This window comes from Anser anser, assembly GCF_964211835.1.
Source record: "Anser anser genome assembly, chromosome: 4".
NCBI classification, from domain to species: Eukaryota; Metazoa; Chordata; class Aves; order Anseriformes; family Anatidae; genus Anser; species Anser anser.
The window spans coordinates 38,204,512-38,225,914 of NC_139724.1; the positions used below are offsets into that span (position 1 = coordinate 38,204,512).

The 21,403-nt window shown below is 38.4% G+C and overlaps 1 protein-coding gene across 2 annotated transcripts in view; it reads right to left on the reverse strand.

Annotated features, from left to right (window-relative positions):
* Positions 1–7,237: 7,237 nt before the first annotated feature.
* The window catches only part of NAA15 (N-alpha-acetyltransferase 15, NatA auxiliary subunit), a 41,589-nt gene continuing 27,423 nt past the window's right edge, over positions 7,238–21,403 (reverse strand). For both annotated transcript variants that reach the window (XM_083833738.1, XM_083833737.1), the window contains exons 13-20: positions 20,283–20,411; positions 17,699–17,912; positions 16,341–16,534; positions 14,116–14,224; positions 13,444–13,542; positions 12,569–12,712; positions 11,405–11,502; positions 7,238–8,683 (exon numbers count right to left, since the gene is read on the reverse strand). In XM_083833738.1, coding sequence (XP_083689864.1) covers positions 8,483–8,683; positions 11,405–11,502; positions 12,569–12,712; positions 13,444–13,542; positions 14,116–14,224; positions 16,341–16,534; positions 17,699–17,912; positions 20,283–20,411 — 1,188 coding nt within the window. In that variant the 3' untranslated portion in view covers positions 7,238–8,482. The remainder of the gene's footprint in view (positions 8,684–11,404; positions 11,503–12,568; positions 12,713–13,443; positions 13,543–14,115; positions 14,225–16,340; positions 16,535–17,698; positions 17,913–20,282; positions 20,412–21,403) is intronic.

Genomic DNA, 21,403 nt, shown 5'->3' on the forward strand with positions numbered 1-21,403 from the left:
TCCAACAGATGTGCTGTAAGCCAAAAACCATGCCCACGCTTTCTCTCTTCCTGCTCTGCGCCCCAGGGCTTTCTGCATGTGTCAAGGAAGCACACATGGGAAGGTTCGTCAAATGTCACGGAGCTGCTATATTTACCTGTGGGTGACACGGCCTCCGATAAATCAGCGCTGGGCAGCAAATAAACCCAGCTGCACTGTTCTCTGCCAGCCATTCGCCCGCCTGTGTAAGATCTAACTGGGAGACCTTGATCCCTAGAACTGTTTGATGTGAGGACATACAGTGCATTTTATTTTCTGTCATCTGTTTTTTTTTTTCTTTTCTTCAAATACTACAATATCAGAGTATGGTTTTGTTAATTATTTCTACACGAACAAGATTTTCTCCTTCTTTCCCTGGTCTCACGTTTGTTATTGAGGGCATAGTCCTTCTCCCATTTTAATTAAAACATTGAATAAAAAAATCCAACCTGTGAGCAAAACTGGGAACTGTTCCCACTTCTGTCCCTTTTGGTAAAATCCTGCTGATGCTGGTAGCAACATTGGTTTTGTTTTCAGCAGGAATAAGATGGAGGGTTGCAATAAAGTCACCATGACCTTTATAAACAGCAACCCCCTTCCTCTGCCCCGGACACCGAAAGCCTTGCTGCCAGCACTGGCTGCTGGTTCCCAAGCAGATGCTGGAGGCCCCAGGCGGCTCTGAGGACTAACGGGCTTCTTCACTGCCCCAAGGACACTTCGTCTGACAGAGCATCCCTCCTCAAGGCGTCAGCTGCACCAGTCTGCATTTTAAGAAGGCTACCAGTGAAAGGATGTTAGAGAGCAAATAACACAATGCTTTTTCACTATCGAAAACACTAAGATCGTCCTGCAAAGAATGACTTATAATGTACGTAAGAAAAAGCAGAAAATAAAAACAGCCCACACATCTGATATCGTTCACATAGAAAAGAGGCAAAAGTTTTATTTTCCCAGTGGTTTGTGAAGTTGCTCCTTATGCTACCAATTATTGAAGCTTCCCTCAGTTCAGGGTTCCCACTTTTATTTATTCCAGTGGTGTCAGTCTGTCTTTCGCCATTTCTCAAAATTCAGCAGCAGCCCGTGTCTCAAGACGTGTGATGCAGATCTCAGCCCTGCATGCAGATCACTTCGCTTCCTCAGTTTTAACACGCCTGCAGCACAAGGGGTTTTCTCCACTGTCCCCTTCCCTTCTCTTTCAGGGTTTTATCTGGGGGTGAATTTAGGTCAGCATACATTATTCACGTAGCACGCACGCACTTTGTGTACCTGTCAATAATTTATAAAAGGCAGAACGTGACAGGAGCTGCAAATCGTGTTCCCTCTATCCTCATTTGCTTTCTGTATTTTAGTTCAGACTTTCAGGAAACTGAGGAAAGAGAGGATAGGGTAGGGGGTCAATCCCTTTGTGTTCAAACTGGTGCACGAACCGGGTTTCAGATGCACGAGGTGGCTCGCAGCACAGGCTGTGATGCTGCTCTGCCTAACATACAGCAGCCCAGTCTTGCCAAATACAAATGTAAGTGAAAGTAGGAGTATCCATTGGACTCGGTAAAGGACTTGTGAACGGATTCTCATCAGGGGACAAAAGAGGAATTTAAAAGCACAAACAAGAGTACTGCACAATAAAGCAAACGTAGACTGCTCCATCTACAGCACAGGAAAGTGCTAGGCCAAGCAGGACCCCCCTTCCCCTGCTGCACAGCAGCTCAGGCATCGCAGCAGTCATGCAACCCACTGAGAGCATTACTTTGGTACGCATTATTAAAACACACACACACAAAATAGAGCAGAACACTGACAGTGTCTTGCCAACCGCATAATCTGAGTCAACCAGATGCTTTTTTTTTTTTCTCTTTGTTTATTAATGCAGTGCTTACTCACCTCTGCCAGAACCTGTGAGGTTTGATGGTTGCAGGAAGGGGACAAGATCTGTGAGCAGCACGCACCTCTTGGGTGCTGTGAGGGCCGCAATGCCTGCAGAGAGGTTTTGTCTGCTGCTCCTGCATGTGTGACCTTCACGGCAGTTTCCAGAAGCGTAACAGCGAGGTAGAAAGAGCTTTTATACTTGATGAAATAGAGAGGTACTGATGAAAAGTCAGACCTGACAGTTCTATGTAGATGAAATAATGTATGAACTGCCATGCTACCTTCTCTCCTCATAAATCTTCCGTGCCTTAAGTCCTCTTGCAGACTGGTCATAAGGTGCTGTTCCCATCAGTGGGAGCATGAAGTTTGAAGGTATTAAGTTCAAGGAAGGCAGCTGCCCAGAGCAAATGCCCCTCTTCTCACAAAAGAAAAATTAAATTTCTGAGGACATTTATAAAGAAGAGATGCTGGTTTTTTTTTTTTTTATTTGGTTGTTGTTTTTTAAGTAGGGTATTATCCATGCAAAGGAACTTTTACTGCAACAAGCTCCCATTTCACTTCCAAAGGTGTGAACATGAAGATATTTCTGTGATTACTTCAATATCTCAAAACAACGCAAAGACAAAACAAAACACAAACAAGACAGCCAACTGCCCAAACAAAAACCCCAGGAACTGATTAAAAAATACGGAACCTGAACGTTGTTGGAGTCCTTTGTCCTCATCGTATACAGTGTTATTCACTATACACTGCAGTTACAATTTTCCCCAGGTAATTTTAGCAATCTAAATTTAGCAATCTAAATGTTAACTTCATATAATGCTGTGTCAGCTGCTAACTAGTTACTTTTCATCTCATTTGTCACCTTTATCACATTATTTTGTCTGCAGACTGATTGAAACCACAAGAAATGGGAGAATGCCGGGTCAGGAAAGCTTTGGGGGCTTATGGGTGGGGAAGAGAAGGCTACCGAGCTCCCCCCTGCCCCTTCAGTCTAGATCTGAGGAAAATAGCAAATGCTTCTTCAGTCCGCTTGCCTCTCAAACCCCATTCTTATTCAATCCTACAGCAAGAGCATTTCCCAAATCTCCATATTGGGTCTTCGTAGCCTGAAAGAGCAAAGCACCTTTTCATGGGTACATATAAGCGGCTCATAGGGTAGGAAAAACTTGGTGAAACCTCCCTGCCAACTTGGTTCTTTCGCAGCATGACTCCCAAGGTAGCCACGTCCTTTCCCCTACTGGCCTTCCTCCATTTTATGAGACCCCCACCCCAATTTGCGACCCATCAGGGTGATGGAGCTGCCAGCATCACAGGCAGCTAGGAATTAAGAGAACTATTCATGACTGCTGTCATTCAAGGGATGATTTATTACGAGGCTGTTAGGCATCTAAGCAGGACACCGAACCCTACAAGGAAACACTAGTACTCGTTTACAAACAGAACTCAGCATTTTTATTCATTGATTGACTTCCTGCCAGTTTTGATATTTGCTATCACCAGAGAAGAGCGTAAAAACACAGTACAACATTGTTAACCAGTTAGGAAGGCTGGAAGGGAAAGCGAATCCCAGTACAATTGCAAGTAACTCAGTGGACTTTATAATTTAAGATTTTTGAACGGATCAGCAATGAAGCAATAAATATGCTGCCGCACTGAACCAACAATAGGACTTTCACTAAGTTTGTAGTTTATTGCATTACATTTTAAAACTAGACGTATCCATCATCATACATTTGTTCACCAACCAGGTAAATGACATTTCTTCATATGTTATGTGCTAAATGGCTAAAATTAAGTAGTAGCTGAACTAGACTAGAATTAGTAGAGGTAGATATTGAATGGGCAGTGCCAGGCAGAAATATTTTGTAGAATTTTTACCTTTTTATGGAAAATTAGCAGATGTAACATTTTCAATTAAAACAACAAACATCTTAGGGAAGCTATTCTAAGATGCTTTGGATTTTCTAGTGATACTTATCTTGAAATATTCTTACAGACCCTTTGATATGGCCCCTTGTAAACTGGACAACCCTTGCCCTCTGGGTTTTCTGCCATCGTTTACTCGAAGACCAACATACAAAGCTGGAATCCTTGTGAACATGCTACTGTTTGCTTGTACCACTCTACAGTAATACACATTTACAGCTTCTTTGACACGGGAGACTGCATTTGTAGTATTTACAGCTTCAGTACTTTCCAGTAACAAAAAAGATACTTGTATACTTAATCTAAAACAGAATTTCTATTATACCACCTCCTCCTAACTCCCTTCAGTCTCCTTTTGCCAAGCCACTGTAATCAGTTTCTCCTCACCGTTCTCAATGCTGTCTGTATGCTCTTGCAAAGAAGAGTCTCTGCCTGAGACAAGCTGGTTTTAATGCCTAAATTCCCAGGAAATGTCATCACAATGACGCGACCATGTTTTGTAAAGGTATATGCCCTTTGCTCCTTAAAACACCAGAGAACAGTTCATCACTGGAACACTCCTAGAAGCGAGTCCTTCCCAAGCTCGGCAACCATTTCCTTCCATCTGGAATAGCTTTCATTAACACGCTTACAGACTGCTTGATTCCTTACTGCTACCGCTGTCTAACCACACTAGATTTGCATCTTTTTCCTCCACAGAACCACAAAGCAGGAGGTCAGGATGCAGTCTGTTACCAGACAAGCACAACTCTTACTTCCACGCAGTTTGAGCTGTTTAACATGATCAGTCAGGTACAAACCGCACTTTTAGAGCAAACTTCCTTTAGATAGATAGGGGGAAAGATTTCAAGGCTAGCTAGCTACTCAGTAGAGAACAATTACAAAAACATTTAAAGCGATCATGAAAAGGGAAAAATAAAATCATTTTTCTCAGGTACATTGAGCTGGATTATCATAATATCAAACATTTTCGCATTAGTGGCACATGCCCAAGCCACAATTGTGGTGTATGGGAAGCTAGCACTACAGGAACAATGGCACCATTGCTCAAACCCTCAAAGGCATCATGTAAGACTAAGATCTTTTTTTTTTTTCCCCATTTGAACTTGCTTACATGATACTGAAATTGTATTTGCACCTCTGGTTTCTCAGGCCTGACCTCACCCTACTCTCACTGGTACTTTCTTTCTAAAAAGACAAATACAATTCTGTCTGGCTGAAGAATAAAGGTGTCACACCAACTTCCAGGATCTACTGTTCAGTTGAGAACCTCCAGACCTGTAAAAACAAGCCACAGGAAACACTAACAGAAGATTTATTAGGCTAATAATACGTACCTCATCTAGCCCTAAAGAGCTCCCTGGAAAAGCTTGGAATTTTCTCCCCACACTAGGAAAAAAACCAAGCGACAGATTTCTTTCTGTACTCGAGATGCCATGCACCAGGAAATGAGTCCTCCCCTACTATCATGGAAGTATTAAGACCTCTGCCGAAAAACGTAACTTTAGAAGAATATGAAGGCTTTTAAGGCATTTAAGATGCGAAGTATAAGATGAGCTATTGAATAGATCATCTTGAGAATATTTACTGGTTTGTACACACATACCTTATGCCTGAATGTTCTGGTCTCCAAGTGAAAAAGGAGACACCCCTCGCCCCCATCATCTTGGGGCAAGCCACCACTTTCAACTACTTGTGATTCAAGCCCACTTCTCTGACACTGCTTATACATTAGCGGGATCTACAGTCTTCGTCTAGGGAAAATTTGTGTGAACACCTCCTCCCGACCCTCCTGAAGATATCCATGGCATGTCATCACCCATGGCTCCACTCACGGTGAAAACACCTTTCTCCAGTAGAAACTGAAGAACCAAACCAAAGCCTGTCACTAAACAAAGCCTGTCACTAAAAAGCTGCTGATCTCAGTCACTCTGACCACAGCTGTGATCCCTGCTCACCTGCTTTGGCAGCTGAACACCAGTGACTGTAATTTTGGATCTCAGTATGCAACGGGAAGTTCTCACTGTAGCAGGGTCCTCTGTACTACTACTGCACAGACTACTCCTTGCTTTGGATTATAACTTCATTTCAACCTCTTACAAACTCTTCCACAGGAGTCAACCCTGCACCTAACATGAGATGTGTGAAGATGAATAACAATTCCTACACCAACTAAAGAACCTTCTTGTCCAGATAAACTCTTCGCTTAGTTTCATCGCCTGGGACGGCAGTCTTCTGGAAAGGGATGTGGAACCTCTTTAATCTGAAAGCATCACTTCTGAAGGACCGTGGATGCCTTTCAGCGAGGTTACAAAGAAGCGTCTTCGGGGGAACTGCAACAGATGCACACATGGAAGTTTCTGGAAGGCCCATAGAAACAGCCTTTCCCACTTGCATAATGAAGGATAACTTCTTGCTTTTATTTAATCGATTTCAACACAGAAACAGGCAGTAAAAAAGTAAAGGAAATAATCCCATTTATAGGCAGCACCCAAAAAACAGGATTTGAAAAACAAATTTTGCTTGACGCAATTCGCAATCTGTTTAAAAAAGTGAGCATTCATCTGCCTCTAGCTAAGCATCAGAAGCCAAGGAAACGGCAGCAATACTCAAAGAGGCAAGGCCAAAAGCTCATAGCTTGTGTATGCAAGATTGAGCCATCTTCAGTAGTTGCAGAAGACATGCAGTCCAAGTATCCCAGGCTGCAGAAAAGACTGAGATCTAGACATTAAATACCAGAGTCAGTTAAAGGCTCTATAGGTATTCTAGTCCCTTAAAGCCCAGCGGATTAAATATACAAATATAGCAATACAACTTACACTTCCAACATGTACTATGCTACAAACATACGCAAGGATAACCTAACCATGAAAAGAAAGTGTCGCTGAATACACAAGAAACAAAAAAACTGCTCTTCTGACAGAAAACTACAAACCTCAACAAATCCTCCTAGATTTCTGAACTGCACGCGTCAATCACCGACATCCATGATGTGGAAGAGGAAGGCTGTGTATCCACATGACAGATACCCTAAACTGAACTCCTGCAGCAAAGAAGGCACTCACTTTATAAGCTGTAGTTTATTTTCTGCTCTGTTTTATGATGAGCCTATAAAAAAAACATTTGAGCACACAGCTGTATTATTAACACAGTAGACTTGTAGAACATAGCTTGACTTGGAAAATAAAATTCAACATAACATTGGTGGAACTTAAAAGCCAAGTAGTAAAGCATTCTGTGTTATAGGACTTCCCAGACATTCAGTATTCACATATAATGCATTTGCACTTTATACTCAACATCCACCCATCAGCAGTGACATTATTAGCATAACTGGACAGCACAGTAAGCCAACCCTGAGCTGCACTCTAGTGAACCCATTCATTTTCAAAGTACAACAGAGATTGGTTTAAATATTCACACAATTGTTTTTCAAAACATTTTATTGCATTATATTTGGTACCTTATGTTTGACAAAGGAAATTACATCTGTAACTGCAGGAATAAGAAGCTGGTCTGTTATTGAAAAAAAATCTTGGGCCCCTTAAAAGTTACAAAGTCTTGGGCTTGCCTGAAACAACTGAGCAAGAAATATATTCTTAGAAATGTAGGGCTTCAAGTATTACAAACCTGTGACACTGTGGAAAAGTTCCAGAGGTATCTAAACTGCAGCACTTTTTTTTTTTCTGCATAACGTGAACAAGGCCTGCTGAGGTTTTAAACTATTAGTCTCTTGATCAGTCAAAATGGTAGTCAGGAGTTCTCCTCTTTGCAACTTCAAGCCATAGTATGTTCTCATTTTGTTTTCACTCTGTGTGAAAAATGCATGCTATCTTTCTAATTAGTTGGTGCCACATCACAGTGCATAATTTTATTTGGTTCTTGCATTACAGTTTTAAAAAGTTTGGCCAACCTACGCGGATAGGTTCATCTCAAAAACAGCAAAGTTGGTTCTCCCCGACCCACCCCCCAAGTTTAATTCAGAGCGATATAATTTCAACTGGTTCCTTCAGTTAAAAACTGTGGTGCAAGAACACCAAACTGATCGTGTACAGTGATTTTCAGAGACACAACAAGCTTATTGAACACACTATGTTTTTTAATTCTGCTTGGTATTGGTATGTCCCAGCATCCACAACATAACGCGTATGTTGCGGGTTTCTCTGTATATTCTGATTCACATTGCATACTTCCTATGGACAGAATCATCCCCGTATCAAAATCAGTCAGATGCTAAAGCCCCAACAACTCTTTGTGCTCAGTGAAAGAATCCAGTGCTAAAACAGCATTTTTGCTGTCTGAGATAACAGTAATCTCACAAGACAAATTTAAAGTAATATTTCTGCCACACACCTGCTCTGAGGGCTACACACCTCCAGATTTCATATAAATTAGTTTAAAAACATGGGTAGGTAGGTAAGGATAAGGGTTTTTTTCTTCAATTTTAGCAGCTTTTAATTTTTAAGAAACCGAACAACCTATATCCAGTAATATGTTAGATATTTTATATATATACTTTGTCAGCAGGATAAAAAAAAGTAAAACTATTTGAAGGCAACATTTTTTTTTCCTTCCATTCTCTGTGTAAGTTAGAACAATTCAGCAGGTGCGTGACAAAAATATTATACACCAGATATGGTCCAATGTCATTTTTTTCCAATAAAGTTGTTCATATTTCATTGGCCAGTTCTTCAGGTTCTGCAGAACTATCTCCATTAACTGTGATCTTCATATCCTCTTCATATCCAGGGGGCATGAAAGCCAAAGCATAAGGGAAAAGCTTATGACAATTTGCTCTGTAAGTTTCAGATGCTTCTTTACAGTCTCCAAGGCTACCGTCACATAAAGCTTCTAATACCTCCATACACGTCTAATTAAAGAGAAAAATAAAGAAGCGTTATGGTTTCTTAAACGTTCATCTGAACACTCACAAACAAGCTATATAATACTACAGAGAAAACACAAATTCCAAGTACTGTTTTCAGGTTTCTATCAGTACCAAATGACATTTTTCATGAAAGACCAGTGTAGTTTGATTCAAAATAATGCAGTTTAAGCAGATTTAAAATGCAGCTGGAAATCTCGACTGAAGATGAAAATACTCATGTCACCTACTCCTGATGTTCCTTTAAAAAAATAAGATTCTCACTGGTTGGCAACCAAGAACCAGGCTCACCTGCCATTAAATGGGTGTTTTAGATTTGATTCCCCCCAGATCTTGGGACACATTGAGCATTTAAGCAATGTGTAACTTGCATGCCAATTTTAATCTTCACAAATAAAAACAATGAATTCAGAATACATACTGTAATTTCCTAAAACTGATTTTTGTGAATGTGCTTTCAGACAGAAATCAGAAGAATCGCTATTGTGGAATTATATACCACAATTTTTTTTTTTTTTTTTTTTTTTTTTTACATTTAAGGGAGCATGACTTAGTGGTATGTGACTAATTACCGAATTGAGCCAATTTGGTTATTTTCACATCCTTCACAAATATCTGCAGTTTCATATCCATTTTGTGATTTAGAAGAGGAAAAAGACTTCCTGTTTTTTTTTTTGTTTTTCAATTTGCATTCCAAACATGAGAAACTGAGCTAGTTATTGAGCTTCACTAAAGCTCATCAGCATTTAACATCCTTTTATCTCACACATGCTAGTATATCTGCCTTTTTTTTTTTTTCCAATCCTCTGGAATTTACTACAGCTGTTATTTGTTGTATGTATTGAGGTTAACTACTTGTCCTCCTGCTACGGGTTTCTGAAGTTCTCTTCAGCAAGCCCTTTTTTCCCCTTGCACATGAGCTCTGTGTGACACTGGTGTCTATGGAAGGTCAAATATATCCAGATATATGCTTGCAACGTGCCCTGAGACGGTTGGTCTCTACTAAAAATGAAATGTAATTTCTTTCCTTGTGAATGCCTTTCAACAAATGCCCAGACTCCTTCAGATTCCCATATTTTTAGGGCACTTCCAATTTTCCATTTAGAAGTTTGGTAGAAATCAAACTCATCCTTTACATTAGCATCAAGAAAGCTTAAATCGAACTTCTTCCATTTTATCATAATGCTGCATATGTGATTTTACACACTGCTGTGTCAGTAGATGGTTCTTACAGTCCTATTGAACAAGATAACATCTCCAAAACCACAAACTATTTTTGATTACATTTTAATCTTTCCCCAGTCCAATTCTCAGGAAAAAAAAGGCAGCTACCATGCAAGAATGCTGTTGAAGGCAATTTATTTTTCTTTCCTAAATCTATTTATATTCTATCTTAAATAGTTTAAGACTGTTCAGACAATAGCAACAACAACAAAAAACAAAGTTTACAGGGTGCTAAATATGTATTTAACATGTATAATATCTGAGTTTGTGTCCCATTCCCAGATCAGCTAGAGAAAGGACCTGAAGCCTCTATATCCTAAGCAAGCTTAGAAGTCATGACATTGTTGTTTCTCAACCCTATCCTCTCTTTTGTCAAAATAATCTATTAAAATACTTCCCCATTAAAGTTCTACTGAACACAGCATATTCCCCTTTTTTTTTTTGTTTTGGAAAAGGCTTATTTTTGCTTACAAAAGAATAATTTTACCATAAAGTTCACCAACTTCATGTGCACTAGATCTAAAAAATCCAAGTCCCCAGAAGTAAAGAGCAAAATAAAGAAAGAAAAGAGCAGGAGAACTGAGAGAAATGTAGTGTACTACAGGTTGCAATGCCTGTGAAGGAGTCTCAATTAATTATGTGCTTTGGCACTTCCTTATGCCAAAGGAAATGGTTTGACAGGGATACAGAAATACTTTAAAAGTATAGAAAAAGGAAACATTTTATTTCTTCTTTGCTTGCTTTACCAGCTAAGGTTCTGCCAGCGTACTATAATATGAAGAAAAAACATCTTTACTATTTCTTTATAAGGAATGTATGAAGATACTAAAAAAAACCTACCCTCTCTTGAATACTTTGAATTGTAAGCCAGGACTGGTAGCCTCCACAGAAGAAGGTGGAAGATGGGGAAATGATAGGAAGGGGAGTGGTGGTGGCTTATGGGGGGTAATTCCATGACTGCCAGAATAGAGCAGAGCTTCAAAGTTTAATGAGCTTTTTATTTATCTACATATTAAGGTCAAAACATGCATACACACCTTTTAATAAAACCAAAACTTGCACAGCTTTCTGGGAGAATGATTGGAAAATCTTCAGTCTGAGCCACTCCCATGTCACAGTCTTTTCCCTGTGAACAGTCACTTGTATAACAGCTAAAGCTCTGACAGACTAACCTTTCCTTACTAGGGAGTGTTAGCATCTTTTACTGTGTGAATGTTCTAGTGTTTAATAAGCTTTTCCATTACTTGAGGCAGTAACATGATTTCTGCTGCTATCTCTTTTCATATTATGACAAAACTACATTTTAAATGTTCAAAAAGAACAGAAAGTTTTTCAGTTCAGATGAACCCGAGAGCATTTTCTCTTACATGGCAACTCAACCTCCTTACCATAAGGTGCAACAACCATTTCAGCTTCCTCTTACCTATAACCTTCAATAGATACACAAGTAGTAGTAGTTTACAATTGATAAATAACTGTTACCTGAAGATTTCTGTTAATGAGGGATTCATCGAGGGTCATTGCCAGCTCCACCGCTCTTTTCTGACTTGAAGGATCTAAATAGTACATCATTTTGGCAGCTACAATAGGAAAAATAAACATCACTCAATGGAAGACCAAAAGCATAGTATAAGCAAATATAGAGACAGTATGATTAAGAGGCAATACTGAACTCTAAAGCTGTAGTTCAAAATGGAACCACTCAGAGCATTAAAGTTTGATACCTGAGCAGTTAGGCAAGTAGCTTTAAATCTACTATTAAGTGCTAGACAAAGCATTGAAACGACTAGGTCACTTCTATATTGCAGGATAGGAGCATTCTGCAGCATCCTCTGGAATCACGGGCAGTGAAGGTAACAAATCAGACCTGCTGCAACAGACCACAGTCACCTTTAGCACCAGTGCTCATGCTTCCTTCACACAGAAACTGGGACACAGAAGAGATGGGCACACAGAGCTCGTTACAATAGGGGAACAGGACACAGCTCTGAGTCCCACAGCAAAGGTGTAGCCAAAGGGACACGATGTCAGAAAAGATGAAAAGAATAAACTCACTGCTTTTTTGTGGCCAGTTCTAGGGTGACTGAGACACAACAGTAACGCTGCCCCCCAGTGTAGTTTACATCCCGTTTCCCACGTGGTACTGTAATACTATAATGCAATTGCTACTGACAGATAGCCTCTGGTAACTGTTGAGTAACCAGCACTGAGCTCCCTGCGTTAGGCATACCAAGAGCTCTGAGTGTTAGCTGTCTTGCTGAGCACTCAGCACCTTTCACTTGGCAGTCAATCTCTTCAAATACATTTATTAGAAAGCTCTGCAAGTCTGAATAATACTTCACATACTAGACTATCTATTCCACAGATGCATTAAATACAGTTACAATTTTATGATGCATTTAGCACACATCAGAAATGAAAACATGGCAGAGATGTCCAAAAACTTGTAATTTAGCAGCATATGGAAGAAATGAGAGAAACTCAAAAGACAACCTTATGTTGTCACAGAAACTCAAACTGGGAGAGGAAAAGCATTCCTGACAGAACGAGCCATTTTTACATCACTGGTGCAGATATTGAGAGGCCACTGCTATATCAGCAGAGAAAATACAGAAGCTGTGCAGAAAAAAGATAAAGGCAACATACCTGATAACCTATGTGGTAGTGAGTCATAGTTCTTTTTAAGGAAAGCTTCATTGAAGTTCTTTGGATTAGTTGCTCCAAAAAGCCGATTCATTTCTTGGTTTAACACTGTTCTAACCGCATCAGGCAGATCCTTACTTTCAGATACTATTGAATTGGAAAAAAAAGTTACCAGAAGTACTCACAGAAAAATCCACTCTCCGCTATTATTTTTTGTCATGTTTACGCTATTAGTATAGTTGAAGAAAATGAATCTCAAAGGAAGATACATGAAATAAGAAAAATGTAAATAAGTGGGACTGGTTGGAGAAAGCCTAACTGTGACAGTTTTCTGATGCTTAGAAAAAAAACAAGGCTGTTTTACTCCAATACATTTTCCACCTTGCTGATTAAAGTCTATTAAAGCCTATCTCGAAGATTGAGATCATAAAAGTCTGTTCTTAAATATATCTAATCTTTAGTCATCAAGAGGAAGGGTGACCTCTGGGGCATTGGAAGGGAGAAAAACATTCTAGCAAGAGAGGACATGGTTCTAAGCTTTCTCCTCACACACTTACAGGCTGTGAGCAGAGAAGCCACACTCCTTACTCAGCAGCTTCCATTTTCTGCACTGACTCAACTCTTTGAGGAGGTCACCATACTGCTCATAGCTTTAAAAACACAAACTTACTAATACTTGTTGAAATAATTACTAAATCCAGCTCCAGTCATATTAAGCATATTCAGCCTAAGTCAGCTGTTTAAAAAGCTTTCTAAATTGTCATGTATTTGGAATTAATTGTGCTAACAGTACGTATACTAAAAATCCAAGTTTTTGTGTAGTTAGGCATCATCTGGAAACATATACAGATCAAGCCATACATCAAACAGATCCCTACCACTGCTGAAGAGATGAATCATACACTCATGAAGCCACGGATGACTGGAATCAATAGCAAAGGCTCTTTTCACAGACTGAAGCATCAAAAGGAACTTCTCTGGAAAAGAAAGCGTTGGCAAATAGTCAAGAACTGTAGCTGAAACTCAGGGCAGTATGTTGCAGGAATATTTTGTGCTTGAAATTAGAATAATCAGACCAAAATAAACGTGAGTACTACATCATTTTTTCTACCGCATGCTTATTTAACCAGTGAATTAAACCTGTTAAACTGGTAAGTAAATTTGAACATACGTAGTTCTTAAACCATGATATTTAACTGATCCCCAAAAAATTCAAAAAACAAGTACTTCAAAAAAACTCATTAGCAACCACACACCGCCACTTACAGCAGTTAGTTCTGCAAACTATTGATACAAACAAATAACGAGGGCAAGTGCAAGTTGGGATAATTCGTTCTACAGTCTTATGGCTTACACACAGCAAAGAAAATAGATAATCACCAAGTGCTCAAACTTCTGATTCGTTACAGAACACTTACGGCTGTGGCATCGGTCCAGCGAAATAATGCGTCTCTATACAGCCTGATGACTCACATCTCACTGCTTGCCCAAATTCTAATATAAAACTTGAAGAACCACAATTGCTTTATTTCATTAGCTTTCTCACCTACCTTTTCTAAAATAAATCTCGAAGGCAAAGAGATGCGTCTCTATTTTATTCTTCACTAAATTCTTCAAAGGTGTTAAAAATTTAATGGCTTCTTCCAAAGGTGCTTCAACCTATAGATTCCGGGGAGGACACACAACTAAGTTACAAAGCTTAAAACTAAGAACTAACTCTCCAACAACAGAATTGGGAATTTTTGGTTGAGTCACAGAGTTACTCTCATAAGGTAATTATGTAATAATTTAACAAGAACCTGTTAAATTTCAAATTTTGCATCTTTCACTCAATATTAGTATCTAAACACAGACTGTCAATTCTAATTGGTTTGCGGTGGTTACAAATGACATTTTCCTACAAAGATACATCTTTGCCTTCTATCACACATTAGCAGTAACCATTGCAGCTGAACCGGCATTGTAACATACAGTATGATTCTCTATGGTATTCTACACACATAGGCCCAAAATGTTGATAAATAACTGCTTTATGCTCCTGACAGTCTGTTAAAGTGAGCTGCAGGCGGGCTCCTGACAGCTGCAGGCCATGGCAACATTCCCAGTTAAGATACTAATGGCAAGTGAGAAGTAACTAGATACTGATGATGGTCAGGGGGTCTTCACTAGCGTAATGCAGTAAACGGGTGGCTTTAATGCAAATGAATTCTGTACCTGGATTCTTTAGACAGAACTCTTGCATTAAGAGGTTGAAGATAACTAGAACAAGAAATGCCCTGCGAACACGAGTTACTCTCTAAGAATTGGACACATCATTTAATTGTTGCCTGTCCACAGTGCTTTAGTAATGTTGAAGCAATACACTTCATTGCACTGCACAAGTAACTATTGAAGACAATGATGAACACCTTACAGAGAGATCCTGCTAATAACATACTCCATCAGTTTTCATTAAAAAATTGCATGGCTTATACACGCTGTTAAGAATTCACATGAACCAGTCACAAATCTGCATTTCAAACTGTTTGAAACATAAAATAAATCAGATTTCAAAGCTATGACTTCAATGCCAAAGCTATCTTTCATTCACCAAGGAAGCTGAGGTTCAACTGTTTCAGGAAAACAGTTTGCAAGTGACCAACTATGTCAAAAATGGTCTTCCAGCCCTGAGAACCAACTGTATTTGAAGCTCTCCAAATCATGATTCCAATATTAAATTTGGAATATAATTAGGGAAGATCTGCCAGAGGCCTGTATTATACAGCTGCAACTACTCCCTATAATCTATATAGGACAGCCTAGGTGTTGTTCCTGGGATATCCCATAACATCCTTCTACTCCAGAGCTCCATTTCAATACATTCCACTCTATTTTGATCTTAATTAGCACCACAATTACAGTGCTTCTCCTTGCAACCAATGACCTAAACAATAGAAATGCTGATAACATTCTTAAGCAAATAGTCAAGCTTTTAAAGTCACTTCCTTCTTGGCTATAAAGCCACTCTCACCTTCCAAATATCACCCCCCAAGAACCAGTAATATTTGTTATATGTCCAATATGAAGAAATCATATTGTATCCATCAATACTTGAATACTATATTACCATTAATAGAAATTATTATTTCCAGTTGGTTTTTCAATATCTTTCCTCACATTTTTTCAACTTTCTCCCACTTCTTCCAGGTACAACTTCCATCACAACAATCTTCTGGGTCACCTCCCCTTTACCTATCTCTACAACTCTTAAGCCAGATTTCAAAATCCACCTCAGTCTAGTCTAGTGCTGTTTCTGAATAGCTTCTTTATCCTTTTTTGCCTTCCACATTTTATACAAATGCAAATAAGTGCTGCTAAACCATTCAGTATCTCAAAGTCTCCTCTTCCACAGGATGCCTATGCTTAATAAATAAAAAATTAATATGGGCCATAAAGAAGGCAATGGTAATCACCTGACATGCAGAATAGAAATAACTCCATCTGCTAGCTAGTATAGTCAGCAAGTTGGTGCAATCCACACATGAAGGTAATTTCGCCTGTAGCAAGTGTATATGACTTCAATTGCTGCCTTTCAAAACTAGGCACAAAAGCAGTGATTTCATTACACTTTTGAAAGTATACCCAACAATCCCTAGAATTTTTTTTAATGCTGCCTGTGAAAAGCAGACATACATAAAATAAATATGTAATCTGAATGGCTTCCAAATTGTCTGCATCCTCACAGCAGCTTTTCTACAAATTTCTACAACCGCTTCATATTAACATTAGAAAGTACCTTTGCCAATTTCTCAGGGATAAGTTCTTCTTTCGGTCCTCCAATTTCTTCATCATCATCATCTTTCTTCTTTTTCTGATTCCTCTGCTGCTTCTCTTTCTCAGCATTCTTCTTCTCCTCCTCCAGCTGTGCTTTCTTCTGTGCTCTTCTCTGCTTATTTCGTAGCTTCTTTAGCTCCTTGTCAGACATATTTGCTGTACACACACAAAGGGCAAAGACAGGCAATGTTGATGTATAATGTTAATCTGCTGCCAGATACCATCAACGTTTCTTTCAAACCATGTCTACTAACTAGTAATGCTGCCACTACATTTGTGAAAGTTTGTTTACCAGAGACATTATTTTATTGTTTACACTACTACTTTGTAATTAATTCCTATGTGAAATCAGGAAAATAGGAATTAGAACAACAGTATAGCAAACTGAGGGCAGGGCAAAGTATTCACCGCATGACTTCACAGTGTCAGGAGTAAAAGTACACACCAATACACATTGATTTCTTCCTTAGGCATTACACAACAGAAATGTTACATTTGACATATTAAATGACCTAACAAAAGTGTGAAACAGTCACATTTCAGTGTAGATAGTTCCAGTTTTGCTTTTAACGCCCTACAGATACATTAAATTTGATTCATACTCAGATCCTCTCCTTGCTCCAATTAAAGCACAGAGAATTAAATGAAAAAGCATATGAAAGCAGCTACAACAAATTCTATTACACTTCTACTCGTCTTAATATGAACCTGAAGCCACACAAATGAACTGAGATGGGAAATCTTAAAACTTGACAAATCCTTCTTTAAGTATTCAACAGCCTCGATTCATACTATTTGAGGTGCCCCAAGCCATAATCACTTAAGTTGCTCTCCAATCAGAAGATGAGCAAAAAAAAAGAAAATTAAGGATTTAAACACTTTTTACATTAATAGCAAGAGATGATTAAAATGTAGGGTGCTAGCTAGTCATATTTTTGCATACTGATGTTTTTTTTTTCCAGCAAGAGCCACTCCAAGCACACTTTCTTCTATCTGTTACTTCATGGATGAGCAACTACGAGAATTCAATGTTTTTTCAGCTATTCCATAACACAAATATGTTTTTACTTATGAATTTTAATTGTCACTACAAAAAAAAGCATTATTTTTCATACCTACATAAAAACTTGTTTTAGTTTAGCTTTCAGTAGAACATCTACTTTTGCTTCCACTCCAAGTTACTATTTGAGTTGTGATAAAAACCTTGTATTTGGTTATTATAAGAAACTTCCAAATGACAACTATGAATGCCCAGTATTCTTATAGTACATCCACTAACTAGTGAAACTACATATTTAATAAATCCTTAGGGTTCAATACCTGTATCAGTCTCATGTTCTTTATTTTCATCTGTTAAGGGATTATCATGAAGTTTCAAATATATCTCTATGGCAATTCGTGCTGCTTTGAAGTAGAACGGATGTTGTCGAAGTACATCTTCTAGTTTTAGCAAGTCCACGTAAGACCTAAGAGTAATCTTCCTCATACAGTAAGTGTGGAAGTCAAACTGGTCATCTGTGATTTCTACAAAATGCTAACACAACATATAACATTATTTAGCAAGTATTAACAGCAAGATACTAACCTTGACTTTGCATATTACCCCCCTCCAAAAGGAATAATTTAGTAGAAGAATGCTGTTTGACGGCTGTTGACCCTTTTTGAAACATGAGTTAATAAAACAAACAAAAATAATGGTGAAAAGACCAGATGGCACCTTAGGTCAGAATCAAAACTCATCCAGTCCACAACCTCTTAACTGTAGCTACCCTCTGACCATTTGCAGTTCAAAGGTTCCCCCTTTGCTGTACTTAAATGGCACTTGAATTTTCTTCTATGAACTCAGCTATTTTTTGTCAGCTTATACTTTTGCCTTCCATTAAGTACCCTAGCAACGAATTCCACACTTAAATCACATGTGATATGACAAAGTACTTCTTTTTGTTGAGGACCTGCTTCCTCACTGCCACTCAGTGTCCCCTTACTTTTGTTTGAGAAAGAGTGAAAAGTCATTCCACTCTTCAACTTCTCCATACATTTGTGATTTCATACAACTTCATCCTAACTCAGTTGTTGCTAGTCAAACTAAAGATCAAGCAGTGTGACAAGCTAATTGCACTCTCCTCATGCAGAAGTTATTCCATAGCTTATGTTTTACTGGCACATTTTTAAGGAGTTAAGAATGACCAAATGGAATATTCAAATGTAAGCAGTGCTATAGATTTACATAATGGAAGGAAAAGTACTTCTATAGTCACTTAATTCCCATTAGTGTTAGTCCTTTCAACTGCTGCTCTACACCAGCACAGTAGTTTTTGCAACACTGTCTATAACAGTTCCAGGATTTCTTTCCAAAGCAGCAATAATTCACTTAAGATCTATTACTGCTTACATCCATGCAAAATAGTCTTCTTGTCCCTCCTCCCCCAGCTACTCTGTTGAACATAAAGTTTTCATGGGCCGTTTTATCATTCAGTATTGTGAGATGCTTCTCTGTAGCTTTCTGCAGCCAGTTTTTAATCGCTTTACATCACAAGTCCTTGAACTATTAACTCCCTTTCTGTGATCATTTATCAATAGATCAAACGAGGGAGACCCTAAGAATCTCCATGTTAAACTCCTTTTCTCGTAAAAACTGCTTTTTTTTTTTTGGTCCTATTCTGTTTTCCCAGTCATGAACCAGCTAATCAAATCAATGAAATCAACCTTCCTTCTTTTTCTGAGACAGCACAGATTCCCTCACATGAAAGCTGACATCAAAAGCATTTCTGAAATCCAGAACACCTCCTAAAGATTAAAGAGGCAATACTTTTTTCTTAGAAAGCTTTGTTGATGTTTTCTGAATACAACAGATTTAGCTCTTGCTTCTGATCTTTACTACACCTTTCATCAATTAATCTAGTAAATACATCAAACACTGACTTAATTCCTTGGACAACCATCAAAAACATTTTGAAGTCAGCTCCACATCTACAAACCTCTTCTGGTACCCACAGCAAACTGCAATACTAGCAGTTTCTTACACAAATTATTTCAAAGGATTTTACACAAATTTCTGCAATGGATTTGTGCAAATAAAATATGGGCCTGACCACTGTTTGAGAACCATTTTTCTGATTCGTTCTGAGAATGAATTAGTCCTGCCAGCTGATAAGCATCATTGCTGAAATCTCGTTAAGTGTCTGCATTTGCAATGAGGTGTAGCTTCCTACTAAGTCCTCCTTTTTGAGTACTTCTTTTACACCCTCAAATGTATTATGTTTCTAGACCCTTATGTGCTTGAAAAACAAAACTTTTTTTTTTTTAAAGGAAGCTGTCCAAACAATTTCTTTTTTTTGCCTTTGGAAAAAAAATCTGCATTTAACGTGCAGGGAAGTTTTATTCCCCTGTTTTTGAATACATTTTTTACTTTAAGAAGTCTCTATATTCCTAATAGCTTCTTTTAACCTGTAGCTTAGTTTTTGTTTATTATTTTTTAAAGGAGAGGACATGATTTTATTACATTTACTCTGTCCCTCAAAGACAGGCGACACCTTTCATTTACTTTAAGGCTGGGCTTGTCAGCTCAGCCACCATTTTTTGGACTTAAAATACAAATATTCTTGGTTTCTACCCAAATACCTGTATATTTTTTTTTAAATGAACTCTACCAAAACTAAGCTTATTTTTGACTGTTTTTTGTTCTTTCCTGGATATTTAAAATACTTAATATAACCTAACACACAGTTTGCGATGTCAGTTTTAGAAGAAAATGTAATTTAATCAACTTCCCAGCACCCAATGAAAAACAAAATCTCTCCAGAATCTATGTGAAGTATACTCCTACTGTTCAGAAAGGAAACATATTAGCACAGTAAACTTAAGCTAGTATTTTCCAACCCAGCCAGTTTGACTAGATACATACTCTCTCAATTTCATGGCATTTCTTAAGTGCTTCTCCAAATTTATTCATTGCTTTGTAAGCTTGCGCACATTCTGTCTGAAACCACATGCACTGCATTTCGTTCAAGTTCTCTACTGCCGAGGTTCCTTCCTAAAAGCAAAAACAGCATTACAGAAAAAAAAAATCTCAATTTGTTAACCAGTTAAAAGTACAAATAAAAAGGCCATCAAAATAATGACCAATTTCAAAATTGTAGTCCTGAAAGCTAGAAGTTGCCACAGTTATTCCTTAATTTGGCCCTTTTGTGCACTTTTACCCTGATATAATCTTTATTGTACCATCTTTATTTATGTGGTCCCACATTTCCACTGTATTTTCTATTTCATTTCCTCTACCCAAAACAATGCTTCAAGCAATGAACAAGATGAGCTTGCTTTGTTCATTAATCATGACTCCAAGCTGAAGAAAACTGTTCTTGTATGTTTCACTTTTTCAAAGACTCAAAGACACAATTAATAGCCAGGCAGTCGCCACATTACTGTGAGAGTTCCTCATCTTTAGGATAGGAGAGGCATTCGCTCAGTGTTTTCAATATGGCTTGCAAGTATAACATATTGCAGCATGAAGAGAAATTACAGAAAAATTTTATCACACGGCATGACACTGACACCTGCAGGATTTTTTTTTTTCCCCCCTAAAGCTGCCCATCTGTGTCTTCCAGAGACTTCCTGATTGAGCTAAGTATGGAAGTAGCTGATAGTGCTTCCTGTGAAATAATAGGAGTTTCTTACGGGATCAGCCCTATAGAGTGGTGGGAAAGGAAAGCAGTACTAGTAGCTTTCATCACTTCTAGTTCAGAAGCAATTACGGTTGTCTTTCAAATCTGGTATTTGTACATGCTTGTATACATCTGTAGAACTTATCATACACCTGTCAAGCTTAATGTCAGCCTCAGCCATTCACAGAGTTTGTGTGATCACGCAAAAACCAAGCTATTGAAGAATCAGCCAAGAACCAAAGCTGGGAAAGCGACAGATAATAGTCAGATAATATTCAAAAGGAAGCGTAAGGAGAATGCTTCAAATGAGAAAGAAAGGCAGTTTTCAAACCAGGCTGAGCTGGGTAGCTAGAAATCAGAAAAA